The sequence below is a fragment of the Lontra canadensis genome, unplaced genomic scaffold, assembly GCF_010015895.1.
Source record: "Lontra canadensis isolate GAN:19392208 unplaced genomic scaffold, GSC_riverotter_1.0 scaffold300, whole genome shotgun sequence".
Classification (NCBI taxonomy): domain Eukaryota; kingdom Metazoa; phylum Chordata; class Mammalia; order Carnivora; family Mustelidae; genus Lontra; species Lontra canadensis.
Window position 1 is genome coordinate 91805 of NW_022631294.1, and position 25491 is coordinate 117295.

Sequence of the window (25491 nt, forward strand, 5' to 3'; positions counted from 1 at the left end):
AGTGATGATAGAAACTGGTTCCTGGGAAGTTATTTATACCTAAAAGGAGACAAGGAAAGAAGAGTTTGTAAAGGAGTGAGGGATTGGAGGAGGGTAGGGGGATCATAGTTTCCCCTGAACCAGGGAAGGAGGACTGCTTAGGGGGCTGGACAAATGAAGACCAAAAGAAGGCCCCTAATTCTGGTGAGTGCAGTCAGTGGTAACCCCAGAGATGGAAGGGGGTGGATGTGGGAGGAGCTGAACTGCAGGGCTTTAAGAGGCAAGTATGTCATAATGAAATGGAGAACCAGCACAAACTGATATTGGTTTGAGAAGCTTGTCAGTAATAGGAGAAAGATGAAAAGTCAAGATATGATCAGCTTCAGGTGAGGTCTGATCCAGGAGATGTATGTCTGTGTGGAGCAGGAAAGGAGCCAGGGAGATGGGCAGATTGGAGATACCAGTGGGAACTCTGTTCAGGGGACAGGACTCTTGAGAGTTCAGGGGGCGGTGGGTCCTTGAAAAGGAGGTTGGCAATCTCTTCCTCTGAGATAGACAGGAGGGAAGAAAATGGGTGGAAACACAGGTAACTTGAAATTAATTGAAGAAAAGGGTAAATGAAGTATACAGACTTTAATTTTCCAAGATCTATCCCCACTTTCAAAGAAAGTAATGTACCCCGCTCCTGAATGTTTAGCCCCGCAAGTGATCGGAAAGACCATTTCCCAGCTTTCCTTGGAGCTAGAGATGAGCACGTGCCCGAGTTTGGGCTGGTGACTTTTTTTTTTTTTAAAAGATTTTATTTATTTATTTGACAGACAGAGATCACAAGTAGGCAGAGAGGCAGGCAGAGAGAGAGAGGAGAAAGCAGGCTCCCTGCTGAGCAGAGAGCCCGATGTGGGGCTCTATCCCAGCACCCTGGGATCATGACCTGAGCCGAAGGCAGAGGCTTTAACCCACTGAGCCATCCAGGTGCCCCTGGGCTGGTGACATTAAGTGAGAGTGATATGGGTAACTTCTAAGAGGTTTTCATGAAGTGAAGAGTCTGATCTTCTCCTCTTTCCTCCTTCCTGCTGGTTGGACTGTGGCTACGATGGCTGGAGATGGAGCAGCCATTTTAGACCAAGAGGCGTCCTTGGAAATAGAAGTCAGGCAAGGTCAGGAAACAGGTTAAAAGGAATCTGAGTCTCTGACATCATGATATGTCTGTAGCTCCAGGCCACCTACTTCCTGACTTTTGCATGAGGCAGATATCAAGTCACTATTCATTTGGGTTTTCTGTTACTTGCAGCCATTCGTGATCCGAACCAATATCTGAGGGCAGTCTTACAGGGTTCATCAAATAGTCAGAATGGAAGTGGGGGACAGGAAGAGTGAGCAGTAGGGGTGAGATCTAGGATAGCCGCTGAGAAGGGGCACTTTTAAAGATACGTATGAGGGATGCATGAAAGAGCTGTGGCCTCTGCCCCAGAGATTCCTTACCACACCTGGCTGCCTCTAGGGCTGAGGAGATCCATATCTCTGAGCAGAGGTAACCTGTTTCCAAAACACCTACTAGAAAGCTCTTGGGTCATGCTGCAGGTCCGTTGGCATGGGGAGCACTTTCAACAGGTGCAGGGCACAAAGAATTCATGCCAAGCAGCCAGGCTCAGTCCTTTCCTGGGCTCACACTGTGGTAGAGCAGGAAGTATTACAGAACCAATGAGAGTGATGGTTCATTTGAATAGGGCCTCAGTTCTCAGATATATTCTGGTTAATATTACATTTCCTGAAATGAGATTAAGTAGTAAGATAACTCGTCCTTAACTCTCATTTCTTGCACTGGACATTTAGAAAATTATAACCAACTGGTAGATTCTTATGGGTTGAAACAGTTTTGGTAGAGGAGTGATACAAAGTAATGAAGTTTAAGTGCTCCTGAAATAAACAATGCTGAGCCAGTAAAGAGAATTTAAATTCAAGTCTCTAAGCAAAAATGTGTCTGGTCACTCTTGAATTCAAGGGCCACACTGATAATGTTTTTAGGAGTTCATTTGAATTCTTGATAATACCTCCCCTGGGAATTTTAACATGTGCAACACACTGTCATGTTATTCTTACCTTCGAAAATATTAATTATTATTATTATTATTACTATTCTTAAATATGTTATTTATGTGAGAGAGAGAGAGAGAGAGAGCACGAGCAGGTAGAGGGAGGGGAGCTGCAGGGGCAGAGGGAGAAGGAGGCGCCCCTCCGAGCAGGCTCCTTGATGCAAGGCTCAATCCCAGCAACCCCAGGGTCATGACCTGAGCTGAAGGCAGGTACTTCACCCCGACTGAGCCACCCAGGCACCCAAAAACATTTATGGCTGTGAACTAAAACAACCTCTGAAAGACGTATCCCCAAATTTACTTTGAGTTTATAGTGTTTCCCAATAACTATTTCGCATCATTTTATAAATATTTAAATTCCCTAAGAGAAGAAACGATATAAAGCATGCCATCTTTTGCGGGCATGTTATGAAATGGGCCTTTGCTGAGCGGGTGTCTGGTTGCTGTGCCAGATCTATGGCTGGCTTCCCCCAGCAGTGGTGTCCTTTCCACTTTGTACAGAGTCAGGCCTTGACAGAGATGCTTCTCAGAGTACAGAACACCACTGGAGAACTCTACCTTGAAATAGGGATGACTCAGGAGGGCTTCCAGTACTTCCAGAAAGCGTGGTCCAACCTGACGGAGTTTCCACCCAGCGCCATAAAAGACAACCAGGCCTTCCTGAAGCAGAAAGGTACGGCAGACAGGTGCAGAGGGGGTAGTGCTTTGTGTTTCGGAGTCGGGCTCCTGGGCCAGACCCAGCCACCAAGAAAGGGGACGTGGATGTGTGTGCTTTGTGCACCTGAGTTTTGTGGCCGTCACGTGAGGGCTGACCAGTCAGAGCCCCTCATGGGACGGCCCAGCCTTTGGGGCTGTCGAGGGCCGATAGTGATGTGCGTCAGAAAGCTCCCTTTCTGTGAGCCCCCTCCTGTGAGCAGTACGGGGGCCCGTTCACATGATTCTGAAGCCTGCTGTTCTGGGTTTAAATCTCGACTTTTCACTCACTGACTCTTTGCCTTTAGATCTATGACTCAACCTTTGTCAGTCACATGTTTCACGTTTGTAAGGGAGGGATGAGGGGAGTATCTGCTGCGTGTTGTTGTGAGACTAGAAGGGTTTGTGGGAGACCGTGGAGTGTGCAGGACGGTGGCTGGCCTGCAGTCCAGAGCTCGGGGAACCCGCTTCTTTTATTCTCAGGTAATTGATGCCTGAGGCTCTGTAGGACCACAGAGAGAGCAGAGACAAGGATGTTTACTGAACGAAGATATTAAGCATTTTTGACCCACTGATTTACAGTCAGTCTAATCTAAAGTATTCTAGACTTACGCTGTATTTATTTATTTATTTATTTATTTATTTATTTTGTAAAGATTTTATTTATTTATTTGACAGAGTGATCACAAGTAGGCAGAGAGGCAGGCAGAGAGAGAGAGGAGGAAGCAGGCTCCCTGCTGAGCAGAGAGCCCGATGCAGGGCTTGATCCCAGGACCCTGGGATCATGACCTGAGCCGAAGGCAGAGGCTTTAACCCACTGAGCCACCCAGGCACCCCATTACGCTGTATTTAAATGGCTGCATTAATTCACTTTTGTGGTATAGCAGGCCAGCCCAGAAGGCAGCCATTCGAACAACAGCTGCTTACTGTTGCCCAGAGGTGTGTGCGTTGGCTGGGGGATTCCACAGGTCCAGAGTGGGCTCGGCAGATGGAGATCAGCGGGCAGGGCCCATGGGATGGGCTGGTCTACAAGGCTTCCCTTCGATGTCTGGGCCACACGTTCCTCTTCCTCCAGGAGGATGGTGAGGGCCTGTTGGCTTGGTGGCTCGCGGGATTCCAGGAGACGGGGAGCAGAAGCCTGTGCAGAGGCACAGACCTAGGCTCAGCCCTGGCCCACACCCTCTTGTCCTGCATTCAGTTGGTCAAAACGAGTCACCGGGCCTCATTCAAAGGGAGAGCACAAGACCCCACGTCTTGATGGGAGGAGGTGCGGAATGGCATTGCCGAGGGGAACTGGGTGCAGGTTGGCATGGGGGGCTGCTGCTGTTTCGGCGGTCTACCACCAGGGCTGTAAGACCAAAGGTCACTGTGGGCAAGCTACCTACCCCTGCTCGATCCCAAGTGTAAGTCCAGTTTTACAGTAACACTTACCACTTGTTGAATGCTTATTATGTGTAAGGCACTTCATGCTCATGATCTTTTACCCTCAAACGTGTCTCCTGTGGTATGTATTGCTATCCCCATGGTACAGATGAGGACACTGAAGGTCAGAGAGGTAGAATAACTTCAACCACTTCAGCTCTCACAGCCGGCAGGCCTGGAGCTGGGAGTCCGAGCTAGGCTGATCAGACCCTAAAGCCTGTCTGCAGGAACTCCTCACCGTACGAAATCTCTTCTAGAACTGACATGTATGAAGCTATAGTCCTCGAAATACAGAGTGTAGCTTCTGAGGCACCTGAATGCAGGCAGAGCTGGTCAAAGGCATGCTGGGACCTCAGTGAGCAGAGGAAACCAGGGTGGGAACCAGGCGCACTCAGGTGGATCCTGGGACTGGCCTTCTAAAGCCGGCTGGAGGGTCTAGAGAGTAGCGCTCCGAGGGGTTGAGCAGACCTTGGCTTGGTGCAGACAAATGTGACACCTGAGGAGTCCAAAGCAGCAGGAGGGGTGGGGTTCTACTGGCAACGGAGGCTTGGGGGTAGATCGCTGTCCTTAGTGGCAGCTTTGATGGGAACCCTCTGTAGTTCCAGTGTTCTGACAAGGATCAGGCCGGGATTCAGGGCCCAAGCAAGCAGGTGAAGGCTCAGATTCCCAGCTGGCCAGAGCTGACACATTCCAGAACTATTTCCTGAGCACCTGCCATGTGGGTGCTGTGCTGGACAGGACAGTCACCAACTCTGTCCTCTAAAGGAGGGGACACATAACACAATAATTGCAGGCTGGAGTAAATGTAATGAAAGACACAAACGACATGCAGGGGAGCATAAGCAGGGGGAGGGTCCTCTTCCGAAAAGTCCAGAGGCCTCCCTGGCTGAGACGTATGGTCCTGGCAGAGGGAACAGCCGGCACAGGGCCCTGAGTGGAGAGGGCCTCGGCCTGTGTTAGCAATGGAGAGAACCTCCCTGAACAAGGGGCAGGATACAGATGGGCCCACCTTGTTTAGGGCCTTGGGCAAGCATTTGGATTTTATTCTCCATGAGGGGAAGCCACTACATGGAGTTAGAGTGGGCATGCCGTCATTTGGTTTCTGTTGTGAGATTACTTTTGTTGCCTGAACTACACGGTGGGTAAGAGGGGACATAGGGAGATCAAGTATGTGGCTGTCCCTCCAGATGCCCAAGTGTGAGATGGGAGGCCCTGGATGAAGGTGGGCTGAGTGCAGGGGACACAGGTAGTGAGGGACATACCACCCAGGATGGGAAAGATGTTTCTTGACAGTGTGATGGTAATCCTTTATCCTTACAACTGAGTTCCCTCACGCAGGAGGTTAAATGTGCTTTTCTTTCCCGCTGCCACTGCTGTTCTAACACCTTCCAGGAACGTTGTTAGGGCTTTTTTTCTTCCTAACAGAATATGGCTTTGAAAACACTTTCCAGCATTTTAGGAGTCTGTATTAGTATCAGAATATATAACTCTCAATAAAGGAACAAAATGGTGGGCCTTCGCAGCAGGTACATTCCTGAGGCGGTATGTATCTAGGGAGAGCTCATTATTTATTAATTGGATTTATGGGGCTTATTCATGTGTTTCTTATTGTAAGGCTGTATCATTTTATTTCTTATTGCAAGACTGCACTGGCTGCCTTCGGTTGGACTCGGTTACCACGGTGATGACTGGTTTTACCACATCAATATTCTTACTTAATTTCTGATCTGTCCATTTGCAGAGCAGTCTCAGAATTCACTTTCAATCCATTGTCTTAGCTCTTTGGCCTTTGTAATTGCTGTGCACACACAATCATTGTATGAAAACCAATCCCCATGCAACGTAGGCAAGTCATTGATTTATGAAGAAAAAACCTGGCTATTGGTGGTGATGAAGCAAAGGTATTAAGTACTTTATTGACGTCTTAACTCTTTTGTGGAACAAAAAAAAACTTCAGCATCACCTTCTTTGCCAAAATTATTCCCTGCAGGCAGAGTGCTGAACAACCTGGCAAAGTCAGCCACTGAGAAGTACTTAAAAGAAAATCACATTTGGGAATGCGCTGCGGAAATTTCCAGCTTATTGGACGACAACCCCCGTGATGAGGCCACCATGAAATACACCGAAGGTGTTCTGATGTAAACATGGTTTTTTTTTCTTGGAAAATTATTGTTTTCTGTACTAGCTTTTATGGTTAAGATCGATGTTCTTAACCCATTATTAGTCCATTTCCCACTGATTGGGTGAAGAAATGCCGAATGTTAGCATTTCCATCTTCTGCTTCGATCGTTCTCAACCGGGGGTGATTCTGCCCCTCAGGGGACCTTGGGCAATGTCTGGAGGCATTTTTGGTTGTTACGACTGGGGGGTTGTTATCAACATCTGGTGGCTAGAGGCCAGGTTGTTGCTAGATGTGATAGAGCACACAGAATGGCCCTAGTGCGTGCTGCCAGCCCAAAGGTCAGCTGTGTTGGGGTTGAGAATAGTGCCTAGTTTCTCATAAGATCGTCAAATGTCTGCTTACATATCGCTTTGAAGGTCTCAAATCTCTGCCATTATAAACTGCTCTGCTGTTCTATGTCATCCCGTATAAAACACAGGATTTTTTTAAAAGAAGATTTTATTTATTTATTTGACAGAGAAAGAGATAGTGAGAGAGGGAACACCAGCAGGTGGAACACAGCAGGCACAGGGAGAAGCAGGCTTCCGGCTGAGCAGGGAGCCTGATGTGGGGCTGGATCCCAGGACCTGGGATCATGACCTGAGCTGAAGGCAGAGGCTTAATGACTGAGCCCCCCAGGGGCCCAAAACAAAGGATGTTTATAAGAATTACTTTTGATAGCAAAATGAAGTAGCCAGCATTATCGTGCCCAGTAAACACACATGTGTTTTATTTTCAGATTTGTTGCTGGAAACACGTCTCTTGCAAAAATGAGATTCCAAGAATGCTTAAATATCAGGAGAAGTTTATTTGGTGAGAAAAACATCCTGGTTGGAGAAATTATGGAATTTTTAGCAGATTTACTATTTTTTCTACCAGAAGATAGTGAAAGGCGAGTTTTTAAAAAAAGATTTAAAAAAATTATTTATTTGAGAGAGAGAGAGAGCATGAGTGGAGTGGAGAGGGGCAGAGGGAGAGAAAGAGATCTCAAGCACAACCTTGAAATCATGACCTAAGCCAAAACCAAGAGTCAAATGCCCAACTGACTGAGCCACCCAGGTGCTCTGATGCAAGTTCTTATAAAATGTCTCAAGTAGTGGGTCTTCTTTCTGCCCCCAAAACTCCAGTGGAAGGGAGTTCTGGGGTTGAGCCATTGGGGTGTCTCATGTCCTTGGCTGTAGCCTTGTTCAGAACCCTGAGGGGCTCACCGTGCCTGAGAGTTATGTCCCTGTTCATTGGTCAGGACACTGACCGCAGTGTATTTGAGAAGAGCTCTCAGCCCACAAAGTGCACAGAGTTCTTGGCAGTAGGAAAAGTACCAAGGAGTATGATGTTGTGTTTCTCTGTACACTCCCAGGCCTCGTGAGGAAGATGGACAACCAGCCCTTAAACCACACCTGCACTGAGTGGGTCCACTTACATACCGTCTTGTTTCCATAAATACAGTACCAGACTATAAATGCATTTTCTCTTCCATATGACCTCCTTCCTATCATTTTCTTTTTCTTAACTTACTTTCTTGTAAGAGAACAGTACATGACACAAAGCATACAAATCTGTGCTTATTGACTGCTTCTGTTATCAGTAACCCTCCCAGTCAACAGTGGGCTATTAGTACTTAAGTCTTGGGAGAATCAAAAGATAGCAGATTTTCAACTGCAGAGGGGTCAGTGCCCCAGCCACCGCATTGTTCGAGGGTCAGTTGTATTCACTTCCTGCTTCTGTGCAGGACTCAACTCCCTCGTTTGTGGGGCCACATCCATCGGTCTGCCTCTTGCAACTCTAGGCCAGCCTGTGATGTCTCAGACATTCCCTCTCCGTTTTCCTGCTAACTCTTCTCTGCCTGCTCAGCAAGTCCCCTTGCTGTCCTGTGAGGTGGGGGGCTTTCCTCAGCTCCCCCGACAAGGCACTGTTTAAGCTGTTAAAGAAAAAATTATTCATAATGGTGTAAGCAGGTCAGGGCCAGGGACCAAGGGGGAGGGTCTTGTGGGACAGCTAAGGGGGTTCTTGGCCTCAGGCAGGATGGAAATGAAACATGAGCCAGCAGGAGGTGGAAGCAGAGTTTATTGAAGATATATGTAGAAAGAGTGAGAGGTGTGTGTGTGTTTGGGGTGGGTGGGGGGTGGAGAAACAGATGAAACATCCAGGAGACTCAGAAAGGAAAGATCATGAGTCTTGGTTTTGCTTGGGGTCTGGGGTTTTTGCTGAGGGTGATATTCTGGTGTACTTGTCCCCTTAGGCATCCAGGAACCAGTTAGAACCAAGATGAGGGCCCAGGTGTTACTCCTTGGAACCAAGGGACCTTGGCATTGAGATGTTTGGTAATGGTGGTCTGGAGAGCATGTGTGATGGCTTCATTCAGTCATTTCTTACCTGGTCCTTTCTTAGATATCATCTGTTCTAGGGAAATCATTAATTCCTTAATCCTTCCAAGAAGGACCTATGCTGTTTGCATTATAAGGCATGTGTAGAGTGGGGTGGAGGGGTACAGGTCCTAGCAAGAGTAGAAGCCAGGAAAAAAACAAAAGAAAAAGCAATTTTTTTCTCTCATGGGGTCCGTTTGCTTTCTCTGTCTCAATAATAGTTATTAAAGAAAGGTAAGAGGGAGTTCACTCAGGTCCTGTGGTAGGGTTTTACAGAGGGGAAGAGAGATTGGACCCAACCCCATATACAAAGAGAAGTTGGGGGGGGGGGGGGGGCGTCGGTGGATGGAAAATTACCAAGAGGAAACACTGGCGGGGAGAGGATTCTGGCTTGATGGACCCAACAGGATTCTTGCTGAAGGCAGGCTGCGGGGATCGGACTTCACCTGGGATGTGACGGGGAAGGAGGAAACCAGCCTGATACTGAGGGTGATCAGACTGGTAGGGGTGGGAGAATCCTCCAACTGACTTTGCAGTAGTCTTGCTAAAATTGGGCAATGCAGAGATGAACACAGAAGTCTAAAAGTTGAGGCCTACTTTAGAAAGAGTGATAAGAGCCTGAGTAGAGTTTGGTCAAGGAGAGATTTTTTTTTTTTTTTTTTTAAGATTTGATGTATTTATTTGACACACAGGCTTCCTGCTGAGCAGAGAGCCTGATGTGGAGCTCAATCCCAGGACTCTGGGATCATGACCTGAGCCAAAGGCAGAGGCTTAACCCACTGGGCCACCCAGGCACCCCAGTCAAGGAGAGATTCTTTGTTGGTTTCTGTGTTTAAGAGAGGGTTGTGGGTATTAAGCTGTGGATACCATCAATGTTAGCATCTGCAGGGTCTGACCACTTCTCTTGACAGGTTGGTTGAGAGAAGGGTCTTTGTGAGTCTGGAGAGACAGAAGCAACACACCCTTCCTTTGGCGTCGGCTCACACCCTTTCCTAGCCGAGTCCGTGGACTGAGGGACTGGGGATGTTCTAGGTTCAATTACGAAGTTGTGAAGTTTTGTTTTTGGAGTTTCTGTCCCTCTGCCCTCTGTTCCCTGTCTCGATTTTCACTTTCAGTTTTCCACTTGCCTGGAGATAATTTCCCTCTTACCTCTCCCCAGGAAGGTAACCTCTTCCTGCATTTGCTCCCAGGAGGAATATGATGTTGCTAATTTCTAACACTTAAGTCCAAATCCATATTTAGCCTTTCTAAGAGTATTTACTTGTAAAAAAGTAGCCCAAATAAGGGAATGTGTAAGGGTAAAATTACAGGTGCTACATAGTAGTGGGGGCATGGAGGGCTTTGGGATCTGAGTACCTGGGTTCAAATTAGTAACAGGGAGAACTTACCATTTGGTATCTCATTCATTTCTTCACAAGTAAAATGAAAGTGGGGCTACTATCTTGTTCACAGGATGGTTGTGAGGGCTAAGTGATCCCGTGTGTAAGGTGCTTAGCAGAATGCCTGGCACATACCAAAAGAGTTCATTAAATTGAATTCTTAGTATTACTATTTTGCTCCCCGCCAGGTCATTTTTTAGACACTGGATACCAGATAAGCCTCCTCCTGTTCCTCTTCAGATTAGCACGATGAACGGAGAAAGGATTCTTCTTTACAGAAGCAAAAAGCATGGCAGTAGAACCATTTCCTCGTGAAAGAAAAATCTAAGCATGAAAGCATGATATTGTCTGAGTCATTTCTGCTTCCCCAGGCTGCCCCATTGCAAATCCAGAGCTCGTGGGGTGTGAATCATAGACCTTTGATATCGCTCGTCCATTCCACAGGGATGGCCTCTGTGGCGGCCCACCTGACGATACCTGGCTGCCTTTTGCCCAGCCCTCACTGGCAACGGTCAGCCTTCTGAAACAATGGAAGGCCTTTCATCTTGTTGAAGGTTGCCTGTAGGTGACCACATCTTTCTAAACACCAGTTAAGACCAGGAGAGATTTTGCTGTGCAGCTTGACTCACCTCTCACACGGGGGTAGAGCCTTTGCCCTGGTGGCCAGGGCCCTTGTGACAGCTGTCATGCACTACAGAAATGATCCGTGGGATCCTGAGGGCCTTGTGGCATGGGGATGGGTAGGGCTGGGTAAGTGAGGTTCAAGTTAAAAAGAAAAGGACGGAGAGGAATAAACTGTCTTAAGTTAAAAAGAAAAGGAAGGAGAGGAATAAACAAACTGTCTTAAGAGGAACAGTAGTTATGTTCGCAGTAAAGTAAATGCCGTCTACTCCTTCTTGACTTTGTATCCATTCATTAGCCTCCTCTTCAAGGTCAAGTTTCTTCCTCCTTCCCATTTACTGTCATTTAACTTCTGCCTCTACCCAGCTCCATTTTACACTACTCCAGCCAACGTCATCAGGAACATGTTAAATGATGTGTCCCTTTGCACTTTTTGATCTTGTTGGCCTTCTCCTGCTGAAGAGTTGATGATGTCAATGACTCCCTTCCTCAAAAAACCCTCTGCTGGTTCCTGAGATACCTTCTCTCCTGGCTCTGTTTTCTGATGATCCCTGCTCAGTTTCTTTTGTGGGTTTCCTATCTCTCTCTTTTCCTCTCTCCCTCCCTCTTTGAGTGTTGTCCCAGAGGTGTTGCTGTTTTGGGTTCAGTTCATGGAGGCTGTGCTCGGATGCTGGTCTCAGCAGGAGTCTTAGCATCTCAACCTCACCTGTGCCTAGGGCTTTAGTCATGAGGTGCTGGCTTTTCTTCTCCATGTCCTTCTCAGTCCTCTATCATCTATTGGATGCCTCCGTTGTGTATTCCAAATTATTTGGGCATTTCGGAGTCCGCATTCTCAAGACTGAACACGTTCCCTCCCCCCACCCACCCTGACGAAATGCATCTTCTCCTGTTTCACCCAGTGTGGACACCACGGCATCGTCTTAATTATATTTATGATTAGTCACTATGCTGAAGACATTACATGCGTTTTTCTCATTGAATCTTCAAAACAGTTTGTTATTTATTTGTTCGAGAGAGAGAGAGAAAGCGAGAGAGAGATTGAGAGCACAACAGGGGCAGAAAACTGAGGTTCAGGAGGTTAGAAGGCTTGCCCAGCTTTGGAGCAGTAGAGTGTGGATCAGCACCCAGGGCATCTGACCACAGGGTGTCTGTGCCTCGCCAGCCACCACCAGGCCCGTCGGACTTGAGAGCTCAAGCTCCTGACCGCGTCACTCTACTGCGACCACAGCAATCACCCACTGCTCCCAGTACTGGGGCCACAACGTTCAGGGGGCGCCCAGCCTCTGCAGGTCTGTCTCCTCCAGGCCCACGGCATCTGCTCAGACCCTCGTGCTTCCTGTGGACTATGTGGCCTCCCTGCCTCTAGCCCCGCCCGCTTCAGTTTCCCCTGCACTCTTCCAGCCAGGCGAGTTTATCAAAGTGCACATTGGATCACATCATTCTCTTAATGAAATCTCCCTTTAAAGTCCAAAAACCCTTAGATCCGCACACAGTGCCCTTCATGAGTGTCTGGTCCTCTGTTTCACTCTCCAGCCTCTGCTCCAACCTTGGGAAGTTCTCTGTGGGCAAGGATTAGTCTTCCTCATCCTTGAGCCCCAGCCCTGAAGGTTTGTTGAATGAATGAATGCAGTGCTTCTTTGATGCAAAACTTTAATTAAATGTCTCTTTTCTAGATTCCAAAGGAAGCAAGCAATTGAATATTATAAACAAGTGATACAAATAAAGGAAAATGCGGGGACTTTTGCCACCTCCTCATTCGTCAGGAAGCAGCTGAACGTCAGCCTCAGTGACACCTTGTGTAAATTGGGTAATTGTCAGTGTGTTTCTATTAGAAGCCGTGGACTTTTCCCTTTGACCTGCATGATTTGCTTATTTTTAAAATGTCTTCATTTCTGAAGCAGGAAAGCCCTGTTCCACAGACTTTCAAATTTTAGGCTCCTTGTGTATCTTCCCTCATTAGGAACATGTCTTAGTCTGCTTGGGCTGCTAGAACAGGATGCCATAGACTGGCAGGCCTGAGCAACTGAGGTGTATTTCTTCAAGTTCCAGAGGCTGGGAAGTCTAAGATCAAGGCGTCGGTAGACTCGGTATCTGGTGCAAGTCTGCCTCCTGGTCCACAGACAGCTCTTTTCTCTCTGTGTCCTCACATGGTGGAAGGAAGGGCACCTCTTTTATGAGGGTGCTAATCCCATTCATGAGGGGTTCACCCACATGACCTGATCACCTTTCAAAGGCCTCATCTCCAAATACCATCATTTGGGGGTTAGGACTTCAACATAAGAATTTTTTTGGGGGGGGGGGCGCAAATAGTCCGTAACAGAAAGAGATCTTCTTCTTCTTGTTTTTTTTTTTTTTTTTGTTTGAGAGAGAGACAGAGAGAGCACAACAGGGGGAGGGGCAGAGGGAGAAGCAGGCTCCCCTCTGTGTGGGGCACCTGAGGCAGGGCTCCATCCCAGGACCCTGAGATCATGACCTGAGCCAAAGGCAGATGCTTGACTGACTGAGCCACTCAGGCACCCCAGGAAGAGATCTTCTAGAAGTCTTTCCATCCCATATCTCACTCATGTGACGGGGCACCATGCCCAGCCATACCCCTCTCCTGGCAGGGTAGGTTCCCTTCCTCCTTCTGATTCTGTTTTAAGTCACTGTTTGTATAGGAATCGCCTGTTCATGCTTAGTCCTATGACACTAAAGTAACAGGTGGCTGAAAATCACAAATGGCTCTTCACATGGACCCACCTTTGATTTTACATATAGAACGTAAGACTCAGTGCCTCCGATCTGGCCCAGAGATTTGAAGGCAATTTCTGATTAAAGGTAAAAAATTAAGGGGTGACTGGATGGCTCAGTTGTTAGGCATCTGCTTCAGCTCAGGTCATGATCCCAGGGTCCTGGGATCGAGCCCCTCATCGGGCTCCCTGCTTGGTGGGGGGACCTGCTTCTCTCTCTCTCTCCCTCTGCTTGTGTTCCCTCTCTTGTTGTGTCTCTCTCTGTCAGATAAATAAATAAAATCTTAAAAAAAGAAAAAGATAAAAATTAAAAACTTGAAATGACAGTTAAAAATGGAATTGAAAATGCAGTCTTAAACCTGAGGAGGAGGGGAGGGGTTGGGTGTACTCACTCTTCTCACTACTCATTTCTGGTATTTCTCTTTTGCTTCTCTTCACAGAGGTTCTGATTCTTTCTTTGAGTTTCTTCCACCAGTGTCGTTATTGCCTGTGGTTTGTAGTGCATGCTGACTTACTTCTTCACTGGCACTACTGTTACTGGACCCTAAAATCAGTTTCGTGTGTCTGAGGTCCAGTTAGCTAATCTGTGAGCCACCATGTCAGAAGCAGAGAAAGCTTTATTACCAGAAGGGCAGACCGATGGGCAGTCAGGGGATGGGTCTCGAACCTGCCTTGTCTTGGTTGAGCATAGGGACAGCTTATGTGGGTCTAATAAAATATGTGGGGGTGAGGGTGGGAACAGGATGGGCCTTGAACCTTCACAAGGAGAGGCTCAAAACTTCTGAGACATTGTGCTCTGGGAACATCTGGGCTCCACGTAATGGTCTCAGAGCGTTACTTGTTGGCTTTGTGTCTATAGGTTATCATGTCGCCTCCCTCCTTGGTTCCTGTTGTGGGCACTGGGACAAAGAAAACAGGGACAAGGTTAATGATTCTTGCAAGGCTGTGGAGGAAATGTGCTGACGTGTAGCCCGCAGGTTACAGGGGAGGAAGGGCCTAGTGACAGTTCCCATAGATGAAGAAACATAGGCCCTGGTGAGGTTAGGGTTACATATGAGGGGCGGTCTGCCTGGCTGACTGTTGATGAGCTCCCCAGAGGCCTCCTGAGAGAGGGTCCTCCTCGCCAGGCTCTGCTGTAGCCAGGGACCACAGTGTCTGGGCCCTACCCTTCCCTGCCTCACCACTTATTGGGCCCAGGACCCCATTAGCTTGCTCTGCAAATAGGGGCACATAGTGAGTTTTGTCCTTTACCTGGAGTGTTGCTGCCAAACTTGGGAACCGAGGAGATTGGAGAGTTGAGTTGGGGGCTGCAGATAATTCCCAGACAGCAGGCTGGAGGCTGGCCACAGCGGGAGGGAGGGAGGAAAGGGGTGGGGTGGGGGTGGTCAGAGCTATGAGTCCCATGGGGCAGGGATGGGGAGGGGTGTGCCTCCAGTGAGCAAGTTCCCTGTGTGCCAGGTAGAGACGTCTCAGCTTTATTTCTTCTACTAGGTTAGAACAGAAGTCTCAAGTGCCACGACTAGAAAAATTCTGGAGTACTATCAGGGATCATGAAATCTCATTGCCACAAGGCATGGCCAACTTCCACCTAAACAGGTTTTCAGCCCATGCGATACTATCCCTCAGGACAGAAGTCTGGAGAAACCTCAATTGTCAAGATGGGGGGAGGCGAGGAGGCGGGGGAGAGGAGGGGACAGGGAGCATTACTGTCATTTAGTGGGTGGAGGCTTGGGGTGCTGCTAAACACCCTATGGGGCTCAGGACAGCCCCTCAACAGCAAAAAATTATCCAGGCCAAATGTCAAAGTGCTAAGATTGAGAAACCCTGAGTTAATCAACCACTTTCTCCAGCGTGCATGTTTGTTGTCCATTTTACCATAAAACACGATTGCTTTCAGCCTGGTCATTTCCCAAGGAGGAAGAGGCTTAAATACTTGATACCTGCAGGGAAAGGTTATTTTTAGTCCATAGATTTAGGAGTGTGCATGTGTGTGCGAGTGCGTGTGAGTGTGTGTGTGCGTGTGTGTGTGTGTGTGTACAGTATTTTCTCAGTAAGCGTTTTCAGGCTGAATACATGAAGGATTTTGTTTACAACCAGAAAATGCAGATGCAGATCTATGCAAAAGCAACTGTACACCTAATATGGTTGCTTTGTACGAATAATTTGTTCCCGGTGGTGGAGTCTGGTCTATGACGGAGGTATCATGTATTCATTACTCTCAGATAACAAGTTTATTGTCATGTACATCACACTTACGCATGGGAGTGCTCAGAAATGCACAACTCCAAGGGGTGGTTAGGACTTGGGGTCTGTGCACCTAACTTGGCAGGGGAAAGGGAAGGGGAGAAAGGACAAGGACATTTAATAGAAAAGCGAATTATTTTTTGGGAAAGATGAATGAACCTTAGGAGAATAAATGAGGTGTCGTTGGTAGCAATGTCTGTCTAGGTGTGGTGCCAGCTTCTTGCGTCCCAGCAGAGAAGATGTGAGTTGCCCTGGGGAGGGAACTTACAACGCTTGAGTCCTTTTGGGGGACTCTGCTTTTAGGCACATGCAGGATTTTAAGAACTCAAAAGCCTTCCGCTCAAAGTAATCCTTAGATCATTGGGAATGTGGCATGCTTTGGGGTAGCCTTTCTGGATCTCCTTTGCCTACCTTCAATGGAGAGTGTCTTTCTGAATGAAATGTGTTTGCGTGGACTCCATCAAATAAGAAGTAAGCCAGAGTCACGTACACTCCCTGCTCCTCACCATGCACCTTTGTAAACCAAGTCTTAGGCCCACTATAGTAAAAGTGTTACCGAACGTGGGTCGTCAGAGCACTCCTTCGACGCTATGCAATTTTGCATCAAGGAAAACAAGAGCCGCAGTATACTGACCACTACCAGTTATATATTCAGTGCACGTGTATTTTAATCCTTTATAAATTGTAATGCGTAATGCAATTGTAAGCATGTTTTATCTTACCCAACTAGTTTGTAGATCTGGGGTGGTTTGGGAGAATTACTTGCCTCTAAAGAAAAACAAGCCTCCTATGGTCCCCCCTCCCCCCGGAAGCAGTCAGCTTGAAGTCGTTCACACCAATGAGCAGGTACAAGAAGTTGCTAACACAAGTCATTGCTTGCATCTGCCCGTTGTGACTTTGGATCGGAGGCCCATGTATGAAACTGTTGGTTCCTTTCGTCTCTAGCTTGTCTTGCGGGATCATTTCCTAGGGTGCTCTGCAGTGGGCTACCTACCACTTTGAAGTTGTCCCTTAGGTCCTTCAACATAAATTTTTTGAATGCCATATGGCCTGTATTTCCATTTAGATCATCCTACACATACCTTCTAAATTTGGGAACAATCTGTCTTGGTCTTTTCTGGTTGCAGTCGCAGACAAACAGGTGGAAATAAGGTTCCCTGTGCCTGGAGGACTGTCCTAAGTGTACCCGGGATATGAAAACAAAAGACAACTTTCGCCTTTCACTAACTGCTTACTTTGTTAGGAGGCAAAACAAGCCTACAATAGAAGATGTAACATGTGGAAGGTTTAGAACATGGCCTGAGTGGAGGAGACTGAACTGGGTTTGAGTTCTCACATGGCTACAATCTGGCATGGGATCCCAGCAAGTCACATCCTCTTGGACACAAGTCCATCTCTGGCCCTCTTTGTAAAATAAGGGCGTTGAGTGCTTTGAGACCCTCTGCAGCGTTGATAGTCCACGTTTAAGTGCAAAGGAAGACAGTGATCAGTAGCAGGAGGTTTTTCAGGGAAAACCTCTCGCGAGGTACCCTTAAGGAACTGAAGGGTGTGAGCTGGCAGAGAAAGGCGTGGCTCTAGGGAGAAGACCTGCATGGACAAAGGTAGGAATAAAGAAAGATGGAGAGGGGGCCACGGGGGACTGTCATGAGGGGCTATGGGAAAGGGTAGGACAGGAGGTGAAGAAGCAGGCGAGCAGGTAATGGTGGCAGCAGCGTACTGGTCTGTAGGCAGACCTGCGTGTGGGCAAGTGGAGATTTAAGTCTGAAGAAGGCTGGGGGGTCCGTGACGCCCCTGTGGGCTTATTCTCTTCGGGAGATTATTTTGGAAATGATTCACAGTTCGTTAGAGCTCATTAAGGCTGTCTACAGTCTGTCTCCCTGTTCAGAGTGAAACGAATTTCCTGTCCGTTATTGGGGAGGAAGAATTCCTGTCCCTTCAGAGGTCCTCATGGCTGGACTAAGAAACAAGTTGACATGAGACAGATTAACAGGAGAAAATCAGATTTAATAGCACACATTTGGGGAATCCACACAGACATAGAAATTCTAAAGACAGGCAGAATGAGGGATATATGTCAGCCTGAACTAAGGAGAACGGAGGCTTCAGTGGAAAGGGACACAGTTTATGGGGACAGTGAAGAACAGGGGTCGGTTATTGGGTGTTTGCCCTGCTGGACCGATGGGTCACTCAGATAAAACTTATTTCTGCTAACAACCCTTATTCTAGGTAAGCCCCCAGTTTTTTTATTTGAGAGAGAGAGAGAGAGAGAGCGAGAGAGAGCGCACAAGCAAGGGGAGCAGCAGAGGGAGAGTTACTGAGAGGAATCATCAGGGATAAGAAATTCTGGGTCAATAAACCTAACGGTGTTCTTGCTGAAGGCAGGCATTATCTGGGGTGTGATGGGGAATGAGGAACCTGATGTCCAAGATCAGAGTTGAGGATGTTAAACGGACTTAGCAGGATTCTTGCTAAAACTGGACAATGAAGAGATGAACATGGAAACCCAAAGTGAGACCTGGTTGAAAAAGAGCCTGAGTCGAGTTTAGTCGATTGTAGATTCTTAGGTGACAGTGTGTGTTTTAGTTCCTGGGGATATAGCAGTGAGCGGGACAGAGAGAGACCAGCGCTGCCATTACTGGCTCACGCTGACGCAGATAGCTGTCAGATGACTAGAGACGCAACCACGTAGCTGTGTAGTTCTAGTTAGGTTGTTGGGTACACAGGAGCTTCTGTAACCATGGAAAATGCTCTCCTGGCAAAATCCAACCACTAACGGGATGCGGATCTGTTGGAGGGAGGGGATGCACTGGGGATGTTTGTCCGGAAGTGATGTGGGATACTGACTCTGAATGGTGAGAAATCAACTTGCTAAGTAAAGAGGGGTAGGGTGGCAAGAGTCATCCAGGCAGCGGGAACAGAAATTGCAAAGCTGGAAGGAGCTAGAAAGGCCAAGGTGGCCAGAATGCAGAGACCAATGTTGGGGAGAGGGTGCCCGAGGAGAATGTCAGAGAGGTACTGGGCTGAACACATTCCCCCAGGCCTGGTCAAGGATTTGGGGTGTCACCATAATAGTAGCTGCAAACCAGTGCAAGGTTTTTGCCAAGCAGAGGGATTGTGGGGGACCTGGGGTCATTCCTTTAATGTAGCCATCACGAGAGGTTTCTAATACAATATGCTATGCCAGAGTCATGAAGAAGCTCAAAGGATCTTTTTTTTTTTTTTTTTTTGTGGGGGTGGGACAGAAAGAGAGAGAATCTTTTTTTCTTTTTTTTTAAAGATTTTATTTATTTACTTGACAGACAAAGATCACAAGTAGGCAGAGACGTAGGCAGAGAGACAGGAGGAAGCAGGCACCCCACTGAACAGAGAGCCTGATATGGGGCTCAATCCCAGGACCCTGGGATCATGACCTGAGCCGAAGGCAGTGGCTTAACCCACTGAGCCACCCAGGTGCCCCAAGAAAGAGAGAGAATCTTAAGCAGACTCCATGCCCAGCTCGGAGCCCGATGTAGGGCTCCATCTCACAACCCTGAGATCATGACCTGAGCTGAAATCAAGGGTCTGACGCTTGACTGACCGAGCCACCCAGGCACCCCCAAAGGATCCTTTTTTGACACTGAGTTTCTGTTTCTTTCCAGTGTGAGTATTTTGACCTCTCAAACAGACTGTGAACTCCCAGGATCAGGGGCCTTGTCCAAGCAGGAGAAAGAGTGCTAGCTGTAGGACAGGGCTCTGCCAGGGCAGGAAGGGTGAGGAAGTACATCAACAGGTTCTTTCTGGGTATTTACACAATTCGCTGAGCATCCAAAAGAAGCAGGAACTAGGCTCCAGGCTAACAACTTTGAAAGAAATGACCCAAATTGCATTTTAACCTATTGGAAACAATTGTCATCAGTAGACTTTCCATATTTTGGTTTGGATTATAGATTAATGCTGATAAATTGCTAGCTTGAAAGTCTTGGCACCTTCTTAATCTTTTATTATTATATTTGATCAATATATAAAACCCACTATAATCTTGAAAACTGGAAGATAGTGGGCTCCCAGCAAGGATAATTCAGATTTTAATTATAGCATTTTTATGCATGAGATTATAGTAAATACATATTAAGTGATGGATTTGTGAGGGGCAATAAATTCTACATTTTGTTTCCCCTTCTGATTATGGTTTTGTGAGGCACTTATTCAAAACTGAAATCTTTCCATGGACTATATCCTTTACAACTTGTCTCTCCTCAATTTCAATCCAGTTTCAAGACAAATCTTAACCTACTAAAATGGTTAATTCTGGAGATTTTAATACTAATCCTGATGATGAAAAGAGGATTTTCGTGGTTTGTGTTCCACACTACTTCTGACACGGAGCCATCCTCCTGTTCTCTTTTTCTGATAAGTGCTTTAAATCTGCCTTTTGAGAACTGATTTCAGTGGGAATGTGGCTTTTCATATTCCATTATGTCAAGCTCAGTGTTCTGTATCGAATTGTTTATTTTGGAAGAAGTATGGTTAGATGAACTTTATGTTACTTCCCTCGCCCTGGAATTCTTTTAAAAAAGAAATGCCAACCATCTCAGTCAAATTTAGAAGGGAGAAATTAAACAAAAGCTCTAGTGGGTGACTTTCAGTAGGGTGAGTCAGTCCTCTCTCCTCATATGATTTTTAAATGCTCAGCTCAGCCATGGTCATCTTCTCTACAGCAGTAGGTCCCTTACTCCAAAAGGTCAAGCAAGTGCTATAGACAGAGTGCCTTTTATTTTAACTTACACGTAGAAATGTAATCATTTCCCCAAACTTTTAAATTTAGATACAAGACCTCCCCTCCCTTCCTTCTCCTTCCTTCCTTCCTTCCTTCCTTCCTTCCTTCCTTCCTTCCTTCCTTCCTTCCTTTGTTTTTATCTTTCTTTCAATAATTGGGTCCTCTGATTGGAATGAGATGTCATCGTTCTCAAAATGCATCACCCAGAAGCCAGTTTTGGCTTCTGTAGGGTGAGACCTTAGACAGTAGTGATGCAATCTGTGCCCAATCCTAGACTGCTCCCTCTTTCTTCCCTCAACCTTTTACTATTGCCTTGTGCTGGAATTTGTAAGAATTCCAGAGCATTCAGCCTGTTTTTCATAGAAAACAACTCTCTTTCATTTCACACTAAATATCTCATCAGTTTGTACTGTACTTAATTTAGTTACCAAAATGAGACAAACAATCCAGTTGACTCTTGGTCACGCTAGAACCCAGCAGTGAGGAACAGAAGTCTGCGGGCACAGCAGAGATGAGCCTCCTGGCTGCAGGCTCTAAGTGTGCCCTGGGCACCAGCCTGTTTTATTTTGCAGAGGAAATAGAGGGCCCTGGTTAATCCAGCAGACTCATGCATGTCTGTTAACAGGGGTTCCTTTCTTCTTCTTCTGTAGATTTCATCTTATTTATTTATTTATTTTTAAAGATTTTATTTATTAGAGAGAGAGAGAGAATATGAGCAGGGGGAGAATCAGAGGGAAAAGGAGAAGCAGACTCCCTGCTGAGCCTGGAACCTGACCCGGGGCTTGATCCCTGGACCGTGGGATCATGACCTGAGTCGAAGGCAGGTATTTAACCGACTGAGCCACCCAGGTGCCCCAGGTTTCATCATTTTTTTAAAAACGATTTTATTTATTCATTTGGCACACAGAAATAACAAGTAGGCAGAGAGGCAGGCAGAGAGGGAGGGGAAAGTAGGCTCCTTGCTGAGCAGAGAGCCCGATGTAGGGCTCGATCCCAGGACCCTGAGGTCATGACCTGAGCCGAAGGCAGAGTCTTAACCCACTGAGCCACCCAGGTGCCCCGGTTTCACCATTTTTAATGGGTTATAAGTTTGTAAGTACTTTTGGTTGCAGAAGAATGTCTAATAGCCCTCATAAGCTTAGAATACTTTTTTTTCGGAGAGAAAGCATGCAAGCTGGGGTGGATGGGGAGGGGCAGAGGGAGAGAGAGACCCTCAAGTAGGCTCCACACTAGTGTGTAGCCTGCCACGGAGCTCAATATCGTGACCCTGAGATCATGATCTGAGCTGAAATCAAGAGTCAGACACCGAACCAACTGAGCCACTCAGGTGGCCCTCTTAGAACATTTTTTAACCTGGAAAGGACTCTAGAGATTACTCAGCTAATTTTAAAGCTGAGAAAATAGCAGATATACTTACCCTGGTACAATTGATCAGAGAATCCTGTTGATTAGATAATAACATCATAGGATCAGAAAGACCTAGTGGTATTCCAAACCCTTGCAGCTAGTAAGTAGTAGACTGAGGACTTGGAACCCAGTCTCTGACCCTCAATCCCATACTCTTTGTATTGTTTGTGGGCCCTAGGAGTTTGTACCCTTGTTGGGAAGATAAGCACATAAAAATAACTGACATCAGTGAGATGTGTGTTATGACAGATGTTGGTAGAGAGTATGGGGAAGCACATAAAAGAAGGAACAAGTAAGACTTTCCAGAAAAGGTGACTTGGCTGTGAGTCCTGACAGATGTTTGTCTGGTAAAGAAGGTGAGGAAAGCATTTCAATCAAGAAGAATCCACATGAACAAAGCAAGGTTCTGGGCATGGAGAATCCTGTCTACTATATTAAAGGGTTTGTCGGGGGAGCTGCTGTCGAATTTCCAGCACAAAGCATCCTGAATAGATTTGTATTTTAGATATTATATTCTTATGGCTGAATAGAGGGTAGGACTGGTGAGAGGGAACTGGACAATCTCTTGTGTTAGACAAGGACTTGAGAAATGAGGAGAAAGAATGTATTTGAGATTTAGGAAGTAAATCCGACTGGGCTCCGTGTTTGATTGGATGTGAGAGGTGAGGAAAAGAATAAAGTATCCCCCAGTTTGACTATACCGTAGGTCATTGCATCTTGGTAGATGAGGTTGTTGTCATTCCTGGATAGGAAGCACAGGTCAAGAGTTAGGGTGGGAGCCATGATGAGCTCATTTAGGGCATGTTGAGTTTGAATCTCATCTACATGGATACATTCAGTAGGGACTAGGGCACCTGAGTCTGGTGCTTAGGAGCTGGAAGAATGAGCTGGAGAAACAGATTTTGGAGTCCCTAGCATATGCTTGATGGCTCAACCTGGTAGAATGGTTGAAAGAGCTAAGAAGAATATAAGACAAGAAGATGGCAGGAGATAGAACTTGGAAGAATGCTAGTATTTAAAGGGTGGGCAGAGCGAAGAGTTGTGCCAAAGATGAGGATGGGCTCTAGAGGTAGGCTGAGAATCAGTAACGTCATGGAAGCTGAGAAAGGAGAGGTCCGGCAACTGACCACCAGGTTGAGAGCAGACCATTGCAACACAGAGGTCATAGGGAGCCTTCGGTTTTGGTAGAGTGGTAGGGACAAAATCCCATGAAGGAGAAAACAATGAATTTGTTCTCTCTACCCAAAGTGGGTTGTGCACAGGCCTTTGAATTGGTGGAGTGAACTCATGCAATACTGAGGCAGACCATGAAAGGTTGCTGCTTGCCATCTGCATCTGGGTCCCTGTGAGCAGACTAGTCAGTGGTCTCAGTGAAAAGAGGTGGGGCGTAGGACCCCTCCACTGCCAAACGCATATCCACCTTCTTTTATTATTTCCTTCTGGGCAGAAAGTGAAGGCCCATGGAGATAGCCAACTGCAACTTTCTACTCTATTTGAGACAATGATGGCTTTCTCCCTCCCTAATATGCTTGTAGACATTTATTGAAATAATGTGCAAACAAGCTTAATTCTCAACCTGAAGGACTTCTCACAAAGAAACTTTAGACATAGCATACTTAGCAAACAAAAAAAGACTTTCAACAAAGAACTTCTAGATATTACATAATCCTCCTTCCTCATTACACATTTACAGCACGTCTTCTGGGTGGAAAATAGAGACGGTGATTGGCTCCACTTCCTAGCCCATTTTCCTCCGACACAGCAGGGCAGTGGTGGGGGGTTGGGGGTGGGGGGTTGGGGGGGAGTTCACTGTTGGGCAGGGTCCACAGAGCCATTCAGGGAGACTTCCTGAGGACCTCCACCAACACCTGAGATCTTTCTTGCTACCCGTTGACGACCACCTGCAGTGCAAATCTGGGCTGGGGAGAAAGTAAACACAGGCCTGGCATTGCGAAATCCTACGTATGAGGTGACCGCACATAGTAGAGGAAGCACGCAGGACAGGCTTAAATTTCAGTAGAATAAAGACTAGAAAAGGTTGAACTTTAGAAGAATATTAAAAGGACTGAGGATTATCTTCAGATAAAATATCTTGTTCTTTTTCCAGAGGAAATAGTAAAGACACCACTTAAAAAAATATTAAGCGGTAAAAAAGTGTGTGTGTAGGGGAGGACTAGGAAAACTTACCACTTAAAATCTGAGAACAGATTTTCAAGGTAGTGGGAGGGACTGTCCCCTCCTCTTCTCACCTCCGATTCCCATTCCGTCCACAAGTTCAAAATGGAGAAGGTAACTGATGGTTCCTTCCTACCTATATTTTTATGGAAAAATCTAATAGGGAACCAATGCAACAGGGAGAATGGTGTTCTCTTTACCCACTTCCAGAAGTTATGGTGCTTGAATCTCAGTGAACTGGCTTTGAAGCCCAGTTCTACTGTTTTTTGGACATAACCTCCCTGAGTCTCAGTTGTCTTACTGACCAAAAGGGGAAAATAATGTCTGCCTATAGAGTTATTCTGAGGGTTGAGTGAGAAGATGTACACAGAGTAACCAATAGAATGTCCAATTAATGTTAGATTCCCTTCCCCTCCAGAATGAAGGGTTGAAGTGAGAAGAGGTTCAGTGATTTCTCTCCAGTTTAAATGAACCCATCCTACCGTGTCTTCTATGTTGGGTTGGGAGGATGGACCAGGCTGGGTATTGCTGCTGAGCTGGAACTCTAACCCCAAGGGAGGATGGGGTGGACTGGGGTTGGGCCTAAGGCAAGGATGTCCTTTCCTGGCAGCTACAATCAATGCTTGTTTCCAGAAAGAAAGAATTGGATTATGTCTGAGGTCAAAGCTATAGATACAGGTCCAGAATGGATCCTGAGGGTAAAGGGGCCTGGGGAGCCAAGATGTTTGGCCAACAGGGAGTCTGAGGAACAGAAGCCTGAAAGTGTGTGTGGAGGACCGTGGTCTGTGTGACAAATCAGAACCTCTTAAAGGGCCTGGGGCAGAATGAACATTCTGTGCAGTGTGGTTATTGGCCTCCAGAGGATCTCTGAGAATCTCAGCTGCCACATGAGACATTCTGGCTTCCTTCTCCACTTTATCTTGTGAGGCTAGTTAAGGCCAATGCAATGTGGCTGTCTTGAACAGGGTAATTCACAAGTACACTCTGCTGTGCTAGATTGGGCCAACTGGGAACATCATAAGGAGTTATGAAAATAATTAAAAAAAAGGCAAAATAGCCACAGATTGCTAAGCAGAGCCAATAGCTACAACTCCCTACCAGATTTTGAGACCTGGGTTATGACTCATGAAGCAGAGAGACAGAGGGAGAACATTTCTGCAAGCAGAAGACACCAGCTGGTCCTCAGAAGAAGAACATTCCACTATGAGGGAAGGGGCAGTTTAGTACCATAGTCGAGGACAAGGGCTTGGGGATGAGGATTGTTCTACCGTGAACTGGATTGTTCTTTCATGAACTGGAGCAAGTTACTTCTTTCAGTTTTCTCCTCTTGAAAAGACGATGGATATGCACCATAAACTCTCTGGAAGGACATGTTTTAGGAGAAAGCTGCAGAGTTGGGGACTGAGATGGAGGAGAGACTTTTTACTTTATATCTTTATACATTTTAATTTTGAACCATGTGGATGTAT

The 25491-nt window shown here is 46.6% G+C and overlaps 1 protein-coding gene across 1 annotated transcript in view; it reads left to right on the plus strand.

Moving 5' to 3' along the window:
- The window catches only part of LOC116862688 (putative tetratricopeptide repeat protein 41), an 89489-nt gene that overhangs the window by 58318 nt on the left and 5680 nt on the right, over positions 1–25491 (plus strand). The window contains exons 11-14 of the mRNA XM_032850054.1: positions 2574–2745; positions 6178–6325; positions 7088–7240; positions 12385–12518. Coding sequence (XP_032705945.1) covers positions 2574–2745; positions 6178–6325; positions 7088–7240; positions 12385–12518 — 607 coding nt within the window. The remainder of the gene's footprint in view (positions 1–2573; positions 2746–6177; positions 6326–7087; positions 7241–12384; positions 12519–25491) is intronic.